The 22,247-nt window shown below is 41.2% G+C and overlaps 1 protein-coding gene and 1 non-coding gene across 10 annotated transcripts in view; both read left to right on the top strand.

Annotated features, from left to right (window-relative positions):
* LOC148220295 (ubiquitin-associated protein 2-like) overlaps nt 1-22,247 on the top strand; it is a 221,675-nt gene that overhangs the window by 101,027 nt on the left and 98,401 nt on the right. For 6 of the 9 annotated variants that reach the window (XM_088155558.1, XM_088155554.1, XM_088155551.1 and 3 more), the window contains 7 exons: nt 3,507-3,574; nt 5,842-6,040; nt 7,000-7,204; nt 14,390-14,664; nt 15,764-15,942; nt 17,679-17,886; nt 19,046-19,085. In XM_088155558.1, coding sequence (XP_088011684.1) covers nt 3,507-3,574; nt 5,842-6,040; nt 7,000-7,204; nt 14,390-14,664; nt 15,764-15,942; nt 17,679-17,886; nt 19,046-19,085 — 1,174 coding nt within the window. The remainder of the gene's footprint in view (nt 1-3,506; nt 3,575-5,841; nt 6,041-6,999; nt 7,205-14,389; nt 14,665-15,763; nt 15,943-17,678; nt 17,887-19,045; nt 19,086-22,247) is intronic. The other 3 variants (XM_088155556.1, XM_088155555.1, XM_088155552.1) reach the window with 1 other exon arrangement.
* On the top strand, nt 15,371-15,456 carry LOC148220301 (small nucleolar RNA SNORD121A). The gene has a single exon (XR_015799177.1). It is a non-coding gene; the product is annotated as a small nucleolar RNA SNORD121A (small nucleolar RNA).

Genomic DNA, 22,247 nt, shown 5'->3' with positions numbered 1-22,247 from the left:
AGCCAGTCATTCAGAAATCTGGAGCTCTGCTAGACTTGACCTGTTCTCAAATGAAAAATACTTTAATAGCCAAATGACCATTTGTTTTATAGAAGTAAAGGCACACCTCCAGAACAAATGGCTGGTGTCTGGAAAGTAGCAACTGAAAAATTTTCAGCATTGTAGAGGATGATGAAAAAAGAACAGCTCAGCATGATCTCCTAAAGAGATGTTGCTGTGGCAAAAAAATCCTATTGTAGTCTTTTTGCCTGTAGGCACTCTTCCCCATCTCTTAATCATTCTTGATTTATATTTCAGTATGTGGACTCTCCTGAACTTGATTCTGAAATACTGCATCCAATTATTCATTGCTTTTACAAAACAAAAAATGTGGAAAATATTTACTGATAGTATTGGTGTTGAGAGTGAGATTTTTAGTTTACTGAATCTGAAAAAGTTACTTTATTAGCATATAATGGGTTCTTGTTTTAGTCTAGCATGAAAAGGCATGTGAACCTGTGGCTGGAAAATGGAGCCATGCATTTAAATGCATTGTAAACAATTTTAGCTGCATGATTAATGATTGAAACAACCAAGGAAGCTGATGTATTTGCTGTCTGTAGGTAAAGACCAGGTGTTTTTTTTAAGAACATTTTTGTTTAAATGTGGTGTTCCCTAGTCAAGTACAAGTTAGGTGCAGGTGAGTGAAATTTCATGTTGTTTGACCTGAGAACAATTTTATTTCTGTGACTTAATTACTAGACAGGACTGGTAATTATCTTTAGTAGTGAGTATTGAGCAAGTATAGTATGTTGTCAGCGTGCTATTAAATAGAGGAAACTCCTTGAATGAAAATCGGAGGTTATATGGACAATGAAGGACCAGAAAAATATTAAGGTACTGTAGATGGCTCTGGGTTTTCCTCTTAAAATTGTGATTATATTCTTCTGACTAAATAAAATTAACTACAAAAACTATCAGAAGGGAAGAAATAGAATACATACAAATTGCTGGAAAGTGGATGAAGGCAAACATTTTCTGTATGATTGGTAGTTTTCATTTTTATTTGAAACAATGGCAACACTTTTAAAAAATGTAGTGGGAGTGTTTCCTTTACCAGGAAGCAGCACAAGAACTTGTTTTAATTTCTTTAACTTCAGTACATCATATCAAAACACTAATAAGGTTTTGTTATTTCTGATTTGTTGCTGTTGAGTTTTTATGAGTATGCCAGAGTATGTTTTCTTGTGGTCCTCACTTATCAACTGTCCATAGGACCTGGTAGTTTAGTTGTTAAATATATTGTATGGTTGGTGATTGGAGAATAATTTTTATCATAGAAACAGGAGCTGAAAAGCACAGACATTTCACTGTAGATGGAGGAAATACCCTTGTGAGGCTGCTGCTTGCAAATGGTTCACAACTGTTCATTCAGTTCTGGGAAAATGCCAGAGCCTCAGTGAAAGATTTGTGAGTGTAGTGTACAGTGAGCGTAAATAACTTTGATAGGAGCTGATATTACTTCTAAGAAATACTAAATACATCTGTGTAATAAAGCTTTTCAGCTGCTACTGCACAAAGTATGTATTTGGACAAATGCTGTAATCCCAGTAGACTTTTGAATTAGTTGTTTGGAGCTTGTGGCAGTGAGTTTGCTGCAGGGTGTACTGTAAACTTAAATGTAGCTAAGCTGGTAGCTGGAGATGTCTACTTTGCATGCTGGTTCACTTGAAGAGAGCATTTCCTCTCTCATATCAAGCATGCTTTTGCATTGTCACAAACATCCTCAGGCTCCTCAGTTTGCTCAATTTTCTGGATTCACTGTTTTGACCATGGTTCATCTTATCCTGGGTATTGTGAGCATAAGAAACTTTTGACATTGCAATGAATTTGCTATTTAACCAAGAGATTGCAAACCATAAGCTGCTGCTTGTGCCATATAATGCAGGAGTCTCATAACGCCACAGAAAGTACAGTACACGTTCTAAAATAACACCTATGATGGAGAAAGAGCTGAGTAATAGAGAAACAGCCTTTTAAATTGGAAATATGCTTGAGCTGAAGCTTCTTTGTTTTGGTCAGTACATAGAGTTGCAGGCTGGCAGCATTATGCTCAGGACAGAATTGTGTTCCAGAAAGATGGTATTAAAATATGTTGTATTAGCAGGAAGGGAAGGAAATGAAGGGAGGAATTGGGGCAGTACTAATTTTTTCATGACCCAGTGTAGTGCTAGGGGAGAGCACATGAAACATTTGAACATTGTCTCTGAGTAGTAAATGATTTGCTCCCAGTCAGACCTTCTGCATCCTGCTTAAATCAAATGTTTCATAGAAGAATTCCAGATGACCATGTACAGGGACATACGTGCTTTCAGTAAAGCTGCTTGTGGGATAGCAGATGGTATTGCCTCATGTCTGTGATGTACTTTAAACTGGGCTTCTAACAATTAAAAATGCATAATTTCCTGGAAGAGCTACATTCAAATGTTACATTCTAAAGGTATTCTTTGTGCATGTTTGAATAGGTCAGTTATTCTTTAGTCTAAGTACAGAGCTACACCAAAGTAGTTAAGGGTGGTTTTGTGCAAATTTAATTTAAAATATAGCCATTATACAGTCATATCACTGCTTTGTTAAACCAACCCTGTACTGGCTTAAGACTTATTCTGGTTTACAAGTATTCTTGTCAATAGAAATGAATTAGCCGTAGGAAGTTGTAGCTGTTTAACTACTATTTTTCTAAAAAGAGAAGCTATTAAAAAAAAATCCCAAACCAGTAAACAATCACCCCAAAACGCCAACCAACCAGCTCCCCATCCCAGCTACCTGTGCAAGTATCCATCTTTATTGTAACAGCATAGTGGAAGCAGTACAGTTCTCTGCTGTGGTTGATTTGACTTGTTATACTAGTATAGGCAATTACACAGTTCTTCCTTTATTGTTTTCAAACTCATGCTTGCAAAGCAACCTTTTTAAGATGGTTTTGCCACCCCTAGCAGAAGGGCCAAGAAGGAACCATGAATGCTAGTTCACTGTACATATCTGAGTGCAAGCTTGCCTCCACTGATGATGTGAGCTGAAACATAAAACAGAGATACATGAAATGAGTGGGAATGGTACAATGTGTTAGACTTCTGCAATGAGATTTATCAGAGCTGCTCTATGGAGTCCTAAACTATGTCTGCATACTATTGATATACCAGCTGTCACACTAATCACTTCCTACTGGTACAGTTTTTAGTTAAACTATTTCCCAAACTGATGTAGTTACATTAGTATAGCATTCAGTAGATCAAATTTCCTAACACTTTTATTAAATTGGTACTTGATTCTATGGAGAAGACTTTGCTGAAGTTTGACTACATGTTTTCGTCTTTTTAAGCAGAGCTGCAGCATAACTAGTTATGATGATAGTTTGACTTTAGTTAAAAGCACATGACCAAGATGGAATTTCTGAAGATGTCACAGTACTGAAGCATGAGCACATGTATGATTAAAATAACTCTCCCCCTACATACTTTTTTCAGCTTTCTGAAACAAAAGTCTTCACTGCTTCCTCTGTTCCAGCTGAGAATCATGTTACTCCTAGACAAAGGTAAGATCTTCTTCCACAGTTTCCCTATACCTTAAAAACTTTCTGCTTGTTGAAACAATGCTAGCTTGTACATATAAAATGTTGACTAAAACACAGGGCAGCCTTGGTCAGAAATTAGTCAAGCTAGTTTCAAAATTATGAAAGCCTTGCTTTTGTGTGTTCCTGCCTTACCTATTATTGCCCACAGAAGTGGAGCCAAGCTTAGCAAATCCATGAACACAATACTTACTTCTGCAGAAAGACTGCTTACTGGCAGGAACAAAAGTAGCTGGTAAGAAAACTGTGCTGCTACTATTGAAAAGGAAGCTCTATCTTGGCTGTCCAGAAAATTAAAACCCTCCCCCATAGATGTAGAAAATATTCAGAATGTAGCGCTTTGACAAATATGTTGACAGAAAAGCTTGTGTTGCTTACCAGGAAAATCACCTTCTTGCCATCACAATTACTTGCCTTAACTGATGATATATAGTTCAGATAGAGAATGGAAAATATGACAGTTGCTGCCTTTACTTATCTTTGTCTTCACCAAATGCCTGGCTAATTATGTAGAATCAGCTGCCTGCATTAGCCTCAGAGAGCAGGTTAAGGTTGTATGATGAAGACTTCTATAGTTAGATAGCATGAGAGCTGAAAACTAGATGGCCTAATGGTCCCAAACATCCTGATACAGTTGTACTGGTATACTTCAGACTGCAGCAAAATTTTCACTGTAATATGGGTGTGACCTGGAGGAGGCACATGTAGTAATTATGTCAAAACAGACTAGACTGACACCATCATCAGTCCTTTATTAAAAACTTTTCATGCCTTCTCTCAGTGGACCTCTCAGGCAACTCCACACAGCACTGACTCATTTTCTCACAGGCAGCTCCGCATAGCACTAACACCTTCTCTCTGCAAGTTTCCTTCTGCATGACCAGTTAACCCCAAGCTGTCCCTTTCCCAACCATCCTATCTGTCCCTCACACATCTTACCTTATTTGTCCTTTCCTCCTCACAGCACAGCCAGGAGGCTCTAGATTTCAAACTCTAACTATAACTTACTCTTGACTAGCTGACCCACTGTTTTATAACACCCATCCTCATTGGACAGGCAAGGCTGTCTCCACTTCTTGGCAATCAGTACAGCTGTAATTCATTGAGGAAAATTGCCTTCTGCACTATCCTTACAACCTATCTTCCCACAGGCATGGTGTCAGCTGGCTTACAGTTTATATTCCATTCCTTTCCTTCTTAAAGGTGATATGGCAGGAGGGTTGGACTAGATGATCTCCACAGGTCCCTTTCAACCCTAACTATTCTGTGATATGCTCACATGTTCATTGTTTTAATGCAAATATTCCTCCAGTGGATGTCCCTCAATTTATGTTAGAAAATTTTTTAGTTCATCAGGTCAAATTCTGGTGTATTGTTTTGTGGTTTGTGGTTTTTTGTTTCGGTTGTTAGTTTGGTTTTTACTTGCCATAAGAAAGGTTTGGACATTAAAAAATCTATGCTAATCAAAATCCTGGAAGCAGCTCTTCAGCCCAAGCCTGTGGTATATTTAGGATAAACTTAAGTCAGAATTTTTTTAGTAGATTTATTTTATTGTCCGAATGCTTTGCTTTTCCTTGGATAAACCTGTGTTAAACGTGTAGGTGTTAATAGCCCATGTTAAATGTAAGAAAATTTACATTTCTCATTCAGGTATGTATGTTAAAGTAATTTTGGAAATGTGCCTACTATCTGAGAAATGTAGCTTTTATTTCTGCTGCTCTTGTGACTTCCATACTATCACATACTCAATTGCTGCATGTGACTTCATTCTTTACTGTCTGCATACCTACCCCATACAGAGGTAGGATTTTGATCCCTTGCTCTTTGTGATATACAGAGAATGTGGATTATCAATGTATATAAAGAGTTAGCAGGCGAGATCAGCTTAAACACAATGTATCTTTTATAATTTGTCTCCAATTACTTGGTTATATTAATCATATAGGTTATTTATGTGATACATGATGATATACATTTGATAATGTTTTAAATGAGATAAAAGAAAATTTATATTCTAGCTGTAGTGGTATGTTTCAGCTAGAAGAATTTTATTTTCTGGCAAAAACATCTATTCTACCTCTTTTGTATAGCAGGCAAGCAATATTTGAAAAGACTGTTAATCATTAATAATTCTGTTGCTGGTATGGCAGCTTTAGTATTAGTGCTTTCTTCAGTTTTAGCACAGTCTAATCATCGTGTTTATTCCAGCCAAACTTTACTTTGTCTTACAGCATTGATTTGGTAGCGCTACTTCAAAAGCCTGAAAAGCCTGTGACCCTTACTCAAGAGACAGAAGGCAACTTATTTGAGGCTCCGCAGCAACAGACCTTTGGCCAAGCCCTAGTCTTCACAAATTCTCAGCACAGCACCCAGATGGCATCAGGAACTGACAGCTCCAGTGCTGTAAACTCTTATTCTCCTCAAAGTCTGGTAAAAATACCTTATGCTTTCTAAATATTCCTAATGAGTAAATATTTCAGGTTAAGTAACTTTTCCAGTACTGGCCATTTAATGAGATGGTTTGGTATTTATAAAATTCAGACTGCAAATGTTGAAGGAATTCTGAATTTCATTCCTTCCATTCACACACACAAAATAAAGTTTACTTTTTTTCTGGTTTTGCTAAGTAGTTGTTTCTCAGTTCATATGAAGTACTTGTATTAATTTTTGAGTAGAAAGCAGATGTATATACTGCATGCTGATTTAGGATGAAATCACTTGTTTATAGTGAAGAGTTCTATGCCAGAGAACTTTGATGTGTTATTTGCAAACACATATATGACTGCTTTTGGTGGAAACCTGATTATTTCTGAGTCAATTCTGAGGGCTTGAAATTGGGCACTTAAACTGATTTTCACAGAATAAATGCAACCATTAGTAAATGCATGCTATTTTAAGATGCATGCATTAAAGTAAATCAGTATTGTTGTAGTCAGTGATGAAGTTATATCAGTGATAACCAGAGAGGGTCTGGTCATATGCTCCAACTGCTGATTGTTTTACTGGTCATAAACTAAAATACAAGAAGTGATGCCTAAACACGAGGAAGAACTTCTTTACATTGAGGATGGCAAAGTACTACAACAGCTGCCCAGGGAGGGTGTAGAGTCTCCCTCTCCGGAGATGCTCAAAACCTACCTGGACGTGCTTCTGTGTCACCTGCTCTGGGTGACCCTGCCTTGGCAGGGAGTTGGACTGGATGATCTCCAGAGGTCCCTTCCAACCCTAACAATTCTGTGATTTATTAGTAATCTAGGACTGAAGAGGCTTTGGTTGCTGCCAAATAGCAGCTGTAGACATTGACCCTATGGTTATGGTTATGTTCAAATTATTTATTAAATACTCAACTCCATTCTTCCCCCCCCCCCTTTTTTTTTTTCTCTTGGTAGTCTGCAGTTCTTTGTTCTGGCTTTGGAGAACGTGGGTCTCCTAAACTGACAAACTCTACTGGATCCCAAATCTTGGACCAATTGAAATCTCCAGGTTTGGGTCAGTTTACCTCTCAACAAAACAATAATAGTTCTACTACCACTACCACATCATCCTGGGATCGAAAACCACTCATTACCCAGACCTCAGTCCTTAGTCAGTTTGGTAAGTGCTTTGACATAACTTTCTCCCTCTATTAGACTATAAGATGTCTTAATGCCAGTAGCAATTTAAAATGGCCTTAAATGAAAAGCTTTATAAAAAAACCATAATCCTAATAATATAATTGGTTACAGCATTGTGTTACACTCAGTTGCTGGTAATAGACACTATAAGTATATCACAAACTAAGTTTTGCGAGGCTTAAGTCTGTCTATAAATGTCATTGAATCTTTAGAGGTTGTTGAGCCTTCATGTAATGACATCTTTGATTTAATATGCTTGAATATTTAAGTGGAATTTTGATGTTACTTTGTGTCATGGTTTAACCCCAGCCAGCAACCAAGCCCTGCACAATCAGAAGGGTAAAAGTGAGAAAACTCGTGGGTTGAGATAAAGACAGTTTAATAGGGAAAGCAAAAGCCACACACTCAAGCAAAGCAAACCAAGGAATTTATTCACCCCTTCCCATGGGCAGGCAGGTGTTCAACCATCTCCAGGAAATCAGGGCTCTGATTTCATGTGTAATGGTGACTTGTGAAGACAAACGTCATCACACCAAATGTCCTCCCCTTTCTCCTTCCCCCATCTTATATACTGAGCATGATGTCTCATGGTCTGGAATATCCCTTGGGTCAGTTGGGGTCACCTGTCCCAGCTATGTCTCCTCCCCAGCGTGGCTGTACAAGGAGCAGAAAAGGCCTTGACTCTGTGTAAGCTCAGCAATAAAAAAAAAATCTCTATATTATCAACCTTGTGTTCAGCACAAATCCAAAGCACAGCCCCATACCAGCCACTGGGAAGAAAATTAACTCTACCCCAGCCAAAACCAGTACACTTTGTTTCTTAACAAATCCTGGAAAATACCTATTTTCAGTGTGCCTATGCTGCTTCTAGGTTGTACCATATTTAGTCTTTTCCCCCAATTTTTTCTCTTCTCATCATTGCGTGAATTTTGAATGAGTACTATATAATTTCTTCATAATGTGCATCACATCTCAGTATTCTTTCCATAGTGTAAAGTCTATGTGTGCTCAAAATGATGCAGGTTACCCATTTTTTCTATTCATAATTGTATGGATTTTTCATTTAATTGAGTAAAATTAGTAGAAACAGTGAAAATGGCACAAACTTGGTTTTACAGTGTAGTTCCTAGCAGTATTCTCACTGTGAAGAGTGATAGCTCTTGTATCTCTCTGCTGTTTCAGTGTATGTTTCCAGATAAATAAGCAGCCAATTTGGTAGCAGTTATAATCTTTGATGTACAGAAATTCTGAAAAAAATGTTTATGTACATTTTAAGTTGCTTTCTAATACACTTCAACTGGATAAAAATACGTTCACACTGCAAATGCTGTGGATCTCTTACGGTTGTTGACCAGTGCTCTGAGATACTTTCAGTGTCTGAAAATATAAAAGGGGAAGTCTTGGGAAAAAACCTGTCAGCATCCAGCGTCTCTTGATTTTCTGCCATATTGAGATGGTAGATGACTTCCTATTTCTGTTGAAAACCTTTTCTTTTGTAGGGGCAGGGGAATCCTAACTCATAATACCACTAAGTTGTAACTCTAGACCCCTCAGAAGTAATCACATTTTATCATGACAGTTAATTGCTGTAAAACTTGCAGTGTTTGACTAAAATAATCCATAACAGTTTTTGAGGCCTAATGTGTGATAATGTTATGTCACTGTATGAAGAGGTTTGCTTTTATATTTTTTAAGAAAGCCAAAGCAAGCAGCTCTGGTGCAGGTGTGTTTTGCAGCAGAGCAGATCTATGGGAAGTGGTTGGTGATGGTGTTCTGAGCTGGGGAAACCCCAGGAGAGCACTGAGACCCATTAGGAGCCAGCAGCTTGCATGAGAGTGACTGACAAGGCATGGGCAGGGCCAGGAGTAATGGTGGTCACCTGTGGCACTTAAGCCAGGTAGTGGTGTTGCAGGTTGTGCAGGAGGCCCTGCCAGCTCAGTCAGGGAGCAATGGTATCCACCTGGCAGACAGCCATAGCTGACCTCTCTAAGCTCTACATACACCATGACTGAAAGAGCTGCCTAGACAGAGCTCCAGTGGGAACATACTGCCACCCAGGTGTCAGGCTGCAGGATATGCCCTGCTCTTATACCAGTACTGGACAGCAGTAGTGAGCACACCTGTGGGAGGCATGCCCAAGTAGAGGAATTCCTCTGCTTAGTGACAGAACTCTGGGAGGAGGTGAGTAGGTTTAGGGGTATCAGGGAGTGCAAGAGAGACTACTGGAACCAAACCCTACCTTTCCTGGGATAGGCCCACCAGTCAGATAAGGCACATGACAGGGAAGATCCCCTATCTTCTTTCTGTTTGGCTTAACATGGTGACCTAAAGGATAGGGGGTAATGGTGACAAGTTCCTACCCAACGCAGCAGGCACATCTCATCTGTGACTACTCCACCTCCCCAGGTGCCCTGGCATAATAGGTATGAGGCTCTGCAAGTGGAGCTGAACAATGAGGACAGTGGTTCATCTAGCATGGAGGTATCACACAGGTTAAGTCAGCCTATGCCTTGTGTCAAAACTGCTTCCATAAAGAAAAAGACAGGTCATTGTCATAGGAGACTCCCTTCTGAAGGGAACAGAAGGCTTCACATGCAGACCAGACCCACTTCTTAAAGAAGTCTGCTGCCTCCCTGGGGTCCAGGTAAAAGATGTGAAGAGAAAGCTTTCTATGCTGATACAACACTCCGATTATTGATTTTTCGGGTAGGCAGTGATGAAGTTGCAACAAGAAGTCCGAGGGAATTAAGAGAAACTTCAGGATCTTGGGGTGACTCGTTAAGGGATCAGGAGCACAAGAAGTGTTCTCTGTCCTTCCAGTTGCAGGGAATGATGAAGGAAGAAACAGGAAGAGCCAGCAGATCAATACCTGGCTCTGAGCCTGATGTCACCAGCAGACTTTTGTTGCGTTGTGATCATGGGTCAGTTTACACAAATCAGGCCTGCTGGCAACAGACAGGGTCCACCTATTTCAAAAAGGGAAAAGGATCTTTGCACTGGAGTTAGCAGAGCTCGTTGAGAGAGCTTTAAACTAGATTTGAAGGGGGAAGGGGATAAACCCATGCTCGCTAGAGAGAAGCCTTTGGGCAGCACACCAGTGTTTGAGGGACACTGTGCCAGTGAGGTCCTGAGGTCTGCCATCTTAGTAGAGGTAGGGGATGTGTTGCTTTTTGCCCAACCTGGAAATGAAACTCAAGATAATTTTAGTAAGGAGGTAATATTAAAGGGGATCTTTTTTTTGAAGGCCTTCAGAGGCAATTATGGAAAGATGTCCACAAAAGCCCACCTTCCCCCAGAGGTGAGTACATTTTTATAGGTTTTAGGAAATTAGCATAATTGATTAAAAGCACCACTTAGGAGGACAAGTGGTGATACAATTCTCCCCTAGGTCAAGCCCCTTCTCTGGAGCCCTCCCTTCAGCACTAGTTGTAGTTTATCCATGAGAATGTATCTCGAAGAGTTGTTCTTGACCTTGGTTCCCAAGAAGAATCAATATAGCAGAGTCTTGTACCTCCTGGGGCTTGGAGCTCTGAAATTTGTTTTGTCTTTCTGCTTAAGGAAAGGCCATGGAAAAGTACTGGGAAAACTAGTCACTAATGCAATAGGCTACAGAGCTACAAATATATGTATGAAGAATACAGAGAACATATAAAAGAAAAAAAGGCAAAACCTAAACAGCATCAGATGGAGATCCACGAGGCAGCAAAGACACAAGGGTTATTGATTAATTAGAAATCCCAGAAGTGCCTGAGAATGATCACACAGGAATTGGAGCTTCTCTCCCCCAAAAAAGCAGCAGGATCAATAGCCCAAATGAAGTGCATCTACACCAACACACACAGCATGGACAACAAGAGAAGCTGGAAGCCATGGTGCAGCAGGAAAATTATGACATCGCTGCTATCATAGAAACATGGTAGAATGATTCACATAACTGGAAAGCTGCAGTGGATGGCTATAAACTCTTCAGAAGTGAGAGGCAAGGAAGGAGAGGCGGTGGGGTAGCCCTGTATGTTAGGGAGTGTCTTGATTGACTGGAGCTTAATGTTAGTGATGATACAGTTGAGGGTTCATGTGGGAAGATAGGTTGAAAGGATAGTACAGATGGCAATCTCTCCTGATGAATTACACCTGTACTGATTATGGAGGAGTGGAAACATCTGTGCCTGCCCAATGAGTTTGGGTGTTTTAAAAGAGTGGGTTAGCTGACCATCAGTTACAGTTTGAGTTGGGGTTTGAGACTGAGAGTCTGCTGGCTGTGCTGTGAGAAAGTAAGAGACATATGGTCGTGCGAGGGATAGATAAGATAAGAAGATATTGTGCGAGGGACAGTCAGGGTAAGGCAGCTGTGAAAGGGATAGGTTGGAGTTGAGCCAGTTATGCGGAGAGGAGAGGAGAGGAGTCGAGTCAGAGCTGTGTGGAGCTGCCTATAAGAAAAGGAGTCAGTACTGTGTAAAGTTGCCTATGAGGGAAGGAGTCAGAGTTGCTTGAAAGAAGTACACTGAAAGAAGGCATGAAAAGTTTTTAAATAAAGGACTGGTGGTGATGCCAGTAATGTCTGTCTTAACATAACTGCAACAGGTTCATGGGGAGGAATACAAGGCAAGGCCACCAGAGCAGATATCCAGGTGTGAGTCTGTTATAGACCCCCCAACCAGGGTGAAGAGGCAGATGACATGTGCTATAAGCATCTGGGAGAAGTCTCACGATCACTAGTCCTTGTTCTTGTCCAGGACGTCAACTTACCGGATGTTTACTGGAAATACAGTGGAGAGGAAACAGTCTAGGAGGTTCCTGGAGTGTGTGAAAGAGAACTTCTTGACACAGCTGCTGAGCCAACCAGGGGAGGTGCTCTGCTGGACCTGCTGTTTGTGAACAGAGAAGGACTGGTGGGTGATGTGGTGGTTAGAGGCTTTGGTACAGCAATCACAAAATCATAGAGTTTTGGATTCTTGGAGAAGTGAGGATAAGGGTCATCAGAACTGCTATGTTGGACTTCCAGAGGGCAAACTTTGGCCCGTTTAGGAGACTGGTTGATGGAGTCCCTTGGGAGGCAGTCCTGAAGGGCAAAGGAATCTGAGAAGGTTGGACATTCTTCAAGAAGGAAATTCTAAAGGTGCAGGTGGTCTTCATGTGCCAGAAGACAAACTGATGGAGAAGAAGACTAGCCTGGTTGAACAGAGACTTTTAGCTGGAACTTCGGGGGAAAAAAAGAGGGTCTGTCATCCTTGGAATAAGGGGCAGGCAACTTGCAAGGATTACAAGGATGTTGGGAAAAAATTAGAAGGGCCAAAGTCCAGCTAGAACTCAATCTGGCTATTGCCACAAAAGACAATAAAAAAATGTTTCTATAAATCTATCAGCAGCAAAAGGAGGGGTAAGGAGAATATCCTTAATTAGGTGTATGAGAAAGCATAGTGACAAAGGATGAGGAAAGGCTGAGGTACTCAATGCCTTCTTTGCTTCAGTCTTTTATAACAAGACCAATTTGTTCTCTGGATGCCCAGCCCCCCTGAGCTGGAAGATGGAGACAGGTAGCAGAATGAAGCCCCCACAATCCAAGGGGAAATGGTCAATGACCTGCTTACACCACTTAGATGCACACCAGTCCTTGGGGCTGGATGGGCTCCCCCCAAGGGTACTGAGAGAGCTGACAGAAGTACTCACCAAATTACTTTCAATCACTTATCACCAGTCCTGGCTAACCAAGGAGGTCCTGGAAGACTGAAGTTTAGCAAATGGGATGTCCATCCACAAGCAGGATTAGAAGTAGAATCTGGGGAACTACAGGCCTGTCAGCCTGACCTCGGTGCCAGGGAAGGTAATTGACCAGATTGTCTTGAGTGCCATTATGTGGCACCTACCGAACAACCAAGGAATCAGGCCCAGCCAGCATGGGTTTAGGAAAGGCAGGTCCTGCTTCACCAATCTGATCTTCTATAACAGGGCAACCTGCCTAGTGGATGAGGCAAAAGGTATGGGTGTTGTCTGCCTGGAGTTTAGTAAAGCCTTTGACACTGTCTCCCACAACATTCTCCTGGAGACATTGGCTGTTCATGGCTTGAATGGGTATACTGTTGGCTGGGTCCATAAATTTGTAGAGAACACCAAGTTGGGTGGGAGTGTTGATCTGCTGGAGGGTAGGAAGGTTCTGCAGAGGGGTCTGGACAGACTGGATTAATGGGCTGAAGCCAATGGTATTCAGTTTAACAAGACTGAGGACTGAGTCCTGTACTTGAGTCACACCAACCCCCTGCAGTGCTATGGGCTGGGGCAGAATGGCTGGAAAGTGGCCCAGCAGAAAAGGACCTGGGGGTGCTGGTCAACAGCCAGCTGAACGTGTGCCAGTGTATGCCCAGGTGGCCAAGAGGACCAATGGCATTCTGGCTTGTATCAGCAACAGTGTGGCCAGCAGGACCAAGGCAGTGATCATTCCCCTATACTGGCCACTGGTGAGGCCACACCTCAAATCCTGTGTTGAATTTTTGGCCCCTTACTACAAGAAAGATATTGAGGTGGTGGAGTGTGTCCAGAGAAGAGCAATGAAGTCCTATGAGGAGCAACTGAGGAAGCTGGAGGTGTTTAACCTAGAGAAAAGAAGGCTCAGAGGGGACCTTATTGCTCTCCACAGCTAATTGAAAGGAGGTTGTAGCAACGTGTGGATCAGTTTCTTCTCCCAGGTAACCTGACGAGAGGAAACAGCTTTAAGCTAGGGAAAGTTTAGATTGGATATAAGGGAAAATTGCTTCACGGACAGTGTTGTTAAGCTGCCCAGGGAAGTGGTGGAGTCGCCATCCCTGGAGGTATTTTAAAAGCTGTGTAGATGTGGTGCTTAGGGACATGGTTTAGTGTTGGATTTAGGTGTGCTGGGTTAGTGGTAGGACTTGATCTTAGAGGTCTTTTCCAACACAAACATTTCAATTATTCTAAATACTGCTTTCCCACAGCTGTTTATTTAAAGTAGAGAATATCAAGTGTTAGCTTTATTATTACAGTGGTAATGTTCAGTATGAAGTTTGTGTGATGTCTGAAAGACTTGTGTGCTCTATAAAATCATAGCTGTCCAGTGTGTCAGGTCACCTAGATTGCTTTTTGTGCTTCTACCCTTTATGAAACAAAGTTCAATGCTTTATTTTTGATGTTTCTTTTTCCCAACACTGACCAGACTTGAAGTCACAGCCTCAACCATCCCCGGTTCTAATCCATCTGACCCAGCGACAGCAACAACAAATGCAGACAGCCCCTGTTCCTCCTCCTGGGCTGGAGTCCTTCTCCTCCCAGGTAAAACTCCATGAGCCATCACCAGTAGACACCTCTACTGCAGTTAGCAAAATGTTACAACTCCCCACTATATCTATGGATAACCAGGAAGCTACTGCTCTCCAAACCCAGCAGAAGCAGATAAAACCACCAAAACGGAAGATAACTCCAGCATCCAAGGTGGGTAATTGAGTCTGTCCTTAGTAAACATATAAGCATACAAAAGCTTGTATCAGCCATAGTATGGCCAGCAGGACCAGGGAAGTGATTCTCCCTCTGTACTTGGTACTGGTGAGGCCATGCCTCGAGTTCTGTGTCCAGTTCTGGGCCCCTCAATTCAGGAAGGATATTGAGGTTCTAAAGCAAGTCCAGAGAAGGGTAATGAAGCTGGTGAAGGGGCTGGAACACAAGTCCTATGAGGAGCAGCTGAGTGAGCTGGGAGGTCTTAGCCTAGAGAAAAGGAGGCTTGGGGGGACCTTCTCCTTCTCTACAACTAACTGACAGGAGGATGGAGCCAGGTGGAGGTCAGTCTCTTCTCCCAGGTAACAAATGATAAGAAAAGAGGAAATGGCCTCAAGTTACACCCAGGGAGGTTTATATAGGATATTAGGAAAGATTTCTTTACGGAAAGGGTGGTCAAGCATTGGAACAGACTGCCCAGAAGGTGGTGGAGTCGCTATCCTTGGAGGTATTTAAAAAACATGTGGATGCGGTGCTTAGAGACATGGTTTAGTTGTGGACCTAGATTAATGGTAGGACTTGATCTTAATGGTCTTTTCCAACCTTAATGATTCTATATATATAAGTTTCTAGGAAGAAGGAGAGCAAAGACCATGGTCTCTTTCTTGTTTATAAAGCAGGAAATCCAAAGCTGAATAGTTTTTAGGTTCAAAATACAGTGATGTCTTTTCCAAGCATGTATATAATTGTTCTATGTGGAAAATGACTGTACATGCTATGTGATTTTTGGATTGACTTAGTAGCCACAAGATGAATATTGGCTGAGGGGGATGATCACAGATGACACTTCGATATTGTAGAATAGTATGGCTTTCTCTTTCAGCTCCAGATCAGGGCACAGAATCAATGAATTAATTTCAGGTTACAAGAATGTAGTTAATTTATGTAAAGGGGGGAGTTGTCACAGATCTAGTTAGCAGCAAAGGCTGAGCCAGTAACTGAAGAAGCCTGTAGTTAAGGGACAAGAGTGTCAGTTACTTATATCCTTTAATATAGATAGTGCATGCAAAAGAATTGTTGGATTTTTTCCTCCTTTAAGATTCCTGCCTCTGCAGTGGAGATGCCTGGATCAGCAGATGTGACAGGATTAAATGTTCAGTTTGGAGCTTTGGAGTTTGGATCAGAGCCTATGCTCACAGAATTTGGATCAACTTCAAGCAGTGAGAATACCAGCCAGGCAACCAACAATAGCTTGTACTCAAAATCTGTCAAGTATGTGTGAGTTCCTGTCTTGCATTCTTGCATGTCTTCTTTAAGGGGTCAAGTTTGTGCCAAAAACATCAAGGTACAATTGCCATGTAATGAGAGGGAGAAATATGATGACATGTAAGGTGAATGTGTGTCCAGGTGGCCAAGAAGGTCAATGTCATCCTGGACTGGATCAGCAATAGTATAGCCAACAGGGCCGGGGAAGTGGTTCTTCCCCTGTACTTGACACTGGTGAGGTCACACCTCAAGTCCTGTGTCCAGTTCTGGGCCCCTCAATTCAGGAAGAACATTGGGATGCTGGAGTGAGTCCAGAGAAGGGCAACAGAACTGGTGAAGGGTCTGGAGTACATGTCCTATGAGGAGCAGCTGAGGGATCTGGGGATGCTTAGCCTGGAGAAGAGGAGGCTCAGAGGGGCCCTTCTCACTCTCTACAACTCCCTGACAGGAGGGTGGAGCCAGGTGAGGGTTGGACTCTGCTCCCAGGAAACAAAGGACAGGACAAGAGGACACAGTCTTAAGTTGTGACAGGGAAGATTCAGGTTGGATATTAGGAGGAATTTCTTCACAGAAAGGGTGATTAAACATTGGAATGGGCTGCCCAGGATGGTGGTAGAGTCACCATCCCTGCAGGTGTTTAAGAAAAGACTGGATGTGGCACTTAGTGCCAAGGTCTGGTTGACAAGATAGTATTTGGTTTTAGGTTGGACTTGATGATCTCAGAGGTCTTTTTCAACCTAATTGATTCTGTGAAGTGTTTTCTATGGATGACATTTTAAACAAGAAAGTTATTTTCTAATTACAATCAAAATCTCCCTGGATGAGTCAGTGTGAAACTGGAGATGACATGAATGTATATCACCTTATAATTAAACTACTCTTTATAAAATTGTTATTTTGTGTTTAATTTTCCCGGTTTTCAAACTTGTTTGAGGGTTTGTTCCTCACAACGCAATTTTTTTCTGCTTTTTGGTCCAGGAGAGATGATCTTTGTACCATATATGTGTATTAGTGGATTGGTACCACATTACAAATCTGATGCCTCTATGGGATGAGAGAAAAAAAGCCAGTCTTTCATTATGCAGAACCTCTTACTGAAATGCTAAAATGGCCAGTGATAAATGCCAACATACTAGTAACCCATTTTTTCTTCCTTATTCATTCAAAAACTGTCTTCTGTAAAAAGTTTCCTAAAGTTAAATCAGAAATATTATTAAAAATGATCTTTCACATTAATTTCTAGTTCTGTAAACTAAAAAAAAAAAACTGTTTAGAAAGTAAAACAATCCTGCATGTTTTAAAGTATTTTTCCTCTTTGCATAGTTCTGTTAGACTGCTACTTTAATGACAGAATTCAGTTGTTAAAAGAGACTCCGTTTCTCATCGTATACCAGACTTTATGAATCTCTTTGTTTAAAAAAAGAGTTCATGTTCATTAAGATATCCTTTGAGAAGGTGAAAATAACATGACCAAAAAAAGTGCTTGCTTGTAAATTCTTGATTTGGTTGGACTGGCAGGAGGAAGATGAATGATGCGTAGTGCAGCTGATGGTTTTGAAGCAGTGATTACTGGGGACCAAAGTAAAATTATAATTTTTTTTTCTCATTATTAGATTTTCTAGTATAAATAATGTAGATTTGACTGCATGTTTATGGTATTTCTAGATAACTATATAGGAGCTGATATTTCCACAAAGGTATTTGAGATGTAGTTTGCCCTGTTGATAAATAATTTTTACTTTTTCCAGTGATCCTTTGAATACCTCTCTGCCAATATCCAGTACAGTACAGGAGTCCACCTACACAGCCTCTGCCATCAGCTCTTCCGGTCTGACCTGCTCATCCCAGAGCACTAGCCCAATAACAACTTCCTCCCATGAGCAGACTTCTGTACTTAGTAGGATAGTGTACCAAAGCTCCATGGCTCCATCTGAACCCATCGCTGTTGCAGTTACAGTGAGTCAAATTCTGAAATAAGACTTTGAAAAAAGGGAAATATTCTTATCAGTGTTAGACTTGTATTACCCAGATATGTTAATATTTTAACCAAGCCAAGTGATATTTTTGATTCCCAAGTCTACTCTGTTTTTTCTTTTCCTATTTTGTAGCCATTTCTTGTATATGGGATATAAGAGTCTCTGATTTTATGGGTTTTGACATCTTAAATTGCTGTTTGACCTTTATTCTTAGTAACACTAAACATTCCCTGAAGTTTAGTTTTTAAAAAACAAACCATCTCTGTATGTAAATATCAGTCATGGCATTTTGCTATAACTTGACCATTTCTATCCAAAGATATATTATTTATTAAATTAATATGGCACCTAGGAAATAGATCCCAAACTGTTTGTGGCCCTTCCAGCGTTACTCTTTTGTTGGATTTAAAGAGCAGTTGGAATTAATTTCATCTTTTATTTTAAAAAGCATAAGGAGAGATCTAATCTAAGACAGAGAGAGTCTCAGTTATTCAAAAGCACCTACTCTATTTGTATATGGAATGTAGGTTTGTTTTAAGAGAATTTATTTTATCAAATATTTAAGGAACTTGTGAGAGTTGGTAAGTTTATTTACTCCTGGCCTTTGTTATGTAATGGCTCAGTCACACTTGTCTTCTGCACTAGCTCGTATTTACTGGTGAGGATCAAGCATAGACTATCCACTTCTGTGCTCCAGCGTTATCCAAAAAACAACTGGTGCCTCTCAAGTCTTATCTTTCAATGGAAAAAAATTGGCATCTGTGTAACTTGGATAGTTAAAATTGTGAGTTGCGTTAGATCAAAAGCACAACCATTTCCTATATGTTCTAGCAATTCTTTCTTTCATATTGGTGTGAACCTGAAGTTTGTTATATACAGTAGATGGGATGGTCTCCTGCTGATGGGTGTATTATGGGCAGTATATGGGATTCTGTATGTTCAGTACACCTCACATGTGCGACAATTTTATTATGTGGTTTTGTTAAAGGCTATAAAAAAAGGTAATTTTCTGTCTTTTTGGTCTTTCAATTTAGAATGAATATAGAATTTTGCATGAAGCATGTTCTGTATGTAGTTTGGTCTGAAAATTTAACATTCCTATTTGATAATTTATTCATCCATTTCTCCTTTGTTTACAGAACGGGCACAGCAGTGTTAGAACACAGGCAACTCTTGACAGTAAGTTTACAAAGCTTGGTTGTGCACAGGGCTTTCTAATATTTCATTACTACTTGCTATGTGCACAACTGTGTAGCAGTGATGTCTGGTTTAAGGTTTTATATTGTTCTCACTGAGTATTTTATTACTGACTCTTTTGAGTTTATTGTGTATTTCCATAGGATATACTACTTGCTGCTCAACTAAAACTGAAGTGTGAAAGCAGCTTTATTAAATCTACAAACCTAAGCAGTCTTAGAATTAAAGAAGCTGTTTTGCTGCTGCTTTTTCTTTTATCTGCCAAAATTAGTAGAAAATAAAATATAAAATTAAAAATTAATATAACATTTATTAGTAATTTTTCCAATTCTCAGTTGGAAAACTGAATAACATTTAGCTATTATGGCACTAAGTCACATTCTCTGAATGCACCTCTCATTGGGTGTAATGCTACTTGTGCCCTATTAGAAGCCTCTGGGGAATAAGGGTGACTAACATGCTCCCTCTGTCAGGTACTTTGCTCCCTTGCAGTGGAGTAAGAATAACCTAATACTGGCTCTGATACAGATGTTACTGTTATCTTCATCTTGGCCAGGTTCTAATGTGGTATTTTACTTGTAGCATCCCTACATCTCTAGTCCTGGAGTTAAAATAATGAAATTAAATTCTAGTATTCAGTCTTCTGACCTTTATGTGATGCTCTGTGGAAATTTTCAAGGGCAGCAGTGTGAATTAGATTGTTTGGGAATTCCAACACTTTAAGTCTGTCTTCCTCTTAAGCATCTCTTCAGGTAGGTCTCTAATAGGGCAGACTAAATTTTTTTTTTTAATACTTCTGAGTAGAAAGAAGTTGGGCATTCAAACCTATAAACATTTTGTTAGTGCTAAGTTAAATTTAAATGAGCAGGAGGAGTGTATATGCCCATGTGTTGGTTTGAAAGTAAAACCAGTGCGAGACTCCAAGTCAGTAATACAATTTAATAGGAGAAAAGAGAAAAAAATAAAATACATGCAATAATATAAAAGAAACAACCACCAACACAGTCAGAAATACAACCTGACACCCTGTCAGTCAGGGTGTTGGTCACAGTCTGTATAAATGGTGGCTGCAGTCCTCCTGGATGACAGATGTGGTTCTGTTGAAGCAGTGCTCCTGTAGAAGGTGCAGTTTTCCTCCGAAGATCCAGCAATGATGTGGAAAAAGGTCCGACTTTCCTCTGGGATCCAGTAGAAAGGTCTGCCCTCGGGTCCCAAACCCCAGTTTTTTTATCTAGGTAGGAAAGGCTTGGCTCCTGCCCCTGGTTGGGGCATCTCCCAATGGGGTGATGTAATCTTATCAGTCACACAATAGGACTTAATGGCCCATTAACGGAATATATCTTCTGGAGGAAGGATGGGTTGTGAATAGATAACGATGATCATCCCCCCATCTTATCAGATGGCACATCAGCAGAGGATATCTCCCACAGAGATAAGGATCACCACCCCTCCCACATTTTAACAGATGGTGATAGAATACACATTTTTGCATTGTACCCCAGGACATAATCCACCCCTTATTCTATTACCATCTACATCACACCCAAACCAATACCCTCTTACAGATATATAATACAAAATGAAACCTTACATACAGTTCTCACTAAAAATTAGGTCTCTTTGCGGTACACAACGGGTTTCCCCATCTTTCTGCATTACCCACCAGGTGCAACCAGGTCCTTGAGCAAAAACAATCCCACGGATTGGTTTGCCTTTGCCTGTGGTGGGATTAATCCAAACAGTCTTTCCTAAAATACCTTTCATGTGTACCACTGGGACCTTGTCCCCATCCACTATGTGCAGGGGGTTCAGAGTGGGCAGGACCGGCTCGATTGATGGACCCTCGGGTGTTAACCATCCAGGTGGCTTTGGCCAAGTTCATTTCCCAATTTCTGAAGGTTCCACCACCAAGTGCTTTCAAAGTAGTCTTAAGGAGTCCATTACACCGTTCAACTTTCCCGGCAGCTGGCGCATGGTAAGGAATATGATATATCCATTCAATGCCATGTTCTTTGGCCCACGTGTTGATAAGGCCGTTCTTGAAATGGGTTCCGTTGTCTGATTCAATTCTCTCAGGGGTACCATGCCTCCAAAGGACTTGTTTTTCTAGGCCCAAGATGGTGTTCCGGGCAGTGGCATGAGGCACAGGGTAGGTCTCTAACCATCCTGTGGTTGCTTCCACCATGGTCAGTACATAGCGTTTGCCCTGGCGGGTTTGGGGAAGGGTGATGTAGTCAATTTGCCAGGCTTCCCCATACCTGTACTTTGACCATCGTCCACCGTACCACAGAGGCTTCACCCGCTTGGCCTGTTTGATTGCGGCACAGGTCTCGCAGTCGTGGATGACCTGTGAGATACTGTCCATGGTAAGGTCCACCCCTCGGTCACGGGCCCATCGGTACGTCGCATCTCTCCCCTGATGACCAGAGGCATCATGGGCCCAACGAGCTAGGAATGATTCTCCCTTGTGCTGCCAGTCTAGATCCACCTGTGATACTTTCACTTTGGCAGCTCGGTCCACCTGCTCGTTGTTGTGATGTTCTTCATTAGCCCGGCTTTTGGGTACATGTGCATCCACGTGTCGAACCTTTATGGTCAGTTTCTCTATTCGGGCAGCAATGTGCTGCCAAATCTCAGCTGCCCATATGGGTTTCCCTCTGCGTTGCCAGTTGGCCTTTTTCCAGCGATCCAGCCAACCCCACAGAGCATTAGCTACCATCCATGAGTCAGTGTAGAGATAGAGCCTTGGCCACTTCTCTCGTTCAGCAATATCCAAAGCCAACTGGATGGCTTTTAGCTCTGCGACCTGACTCGATCCACCTTGTCCCTCGGTAGCTTGTGCAACTTGTCGTGTGGGGCTCCATACTGCAGCTTTCCATTTCCGGTTAGTGCCTACAATTCAGCAGGAACCATCAGTGAAGAGGGCATATCGTCTTTCAGTCTCTGGTAGCTCATTATATGGTGGGGCTTCCTCAGCACGTGCCACTTGCTCCTCTTCTTCTTCAGAAGACAATCCAAAAGTCTCACCTTCAGGCCAGTTTGTAATTATTTCCAGAATCCCAGGGCGATTTGGATTCCCAATACGGGCGCACTGAGTGATGAGAGCAATCCACTTGCTCCATGTGGTGTCAGTGGCGTGATGTG

Source organism: Sturnus vulgaris, chromosome W (genome assembly GCF_052056855.1).
Source record: "Sturnus vulgaris isolate bStuVul1 chromosome W, bStuVul1.hap1, whole genome shotgun sequence".
Classification (NCBI taxonomy): Eukaryota; Metazoa; Chordata; class Aves; order Passeriformes; family Sturnidae; genus Sturnus; species Sturnus vulgaris.
Note: the sequence above shows the minus strand (reverse complement) of the source record. Positions and strands in the feature narration are given on the sequence as shown.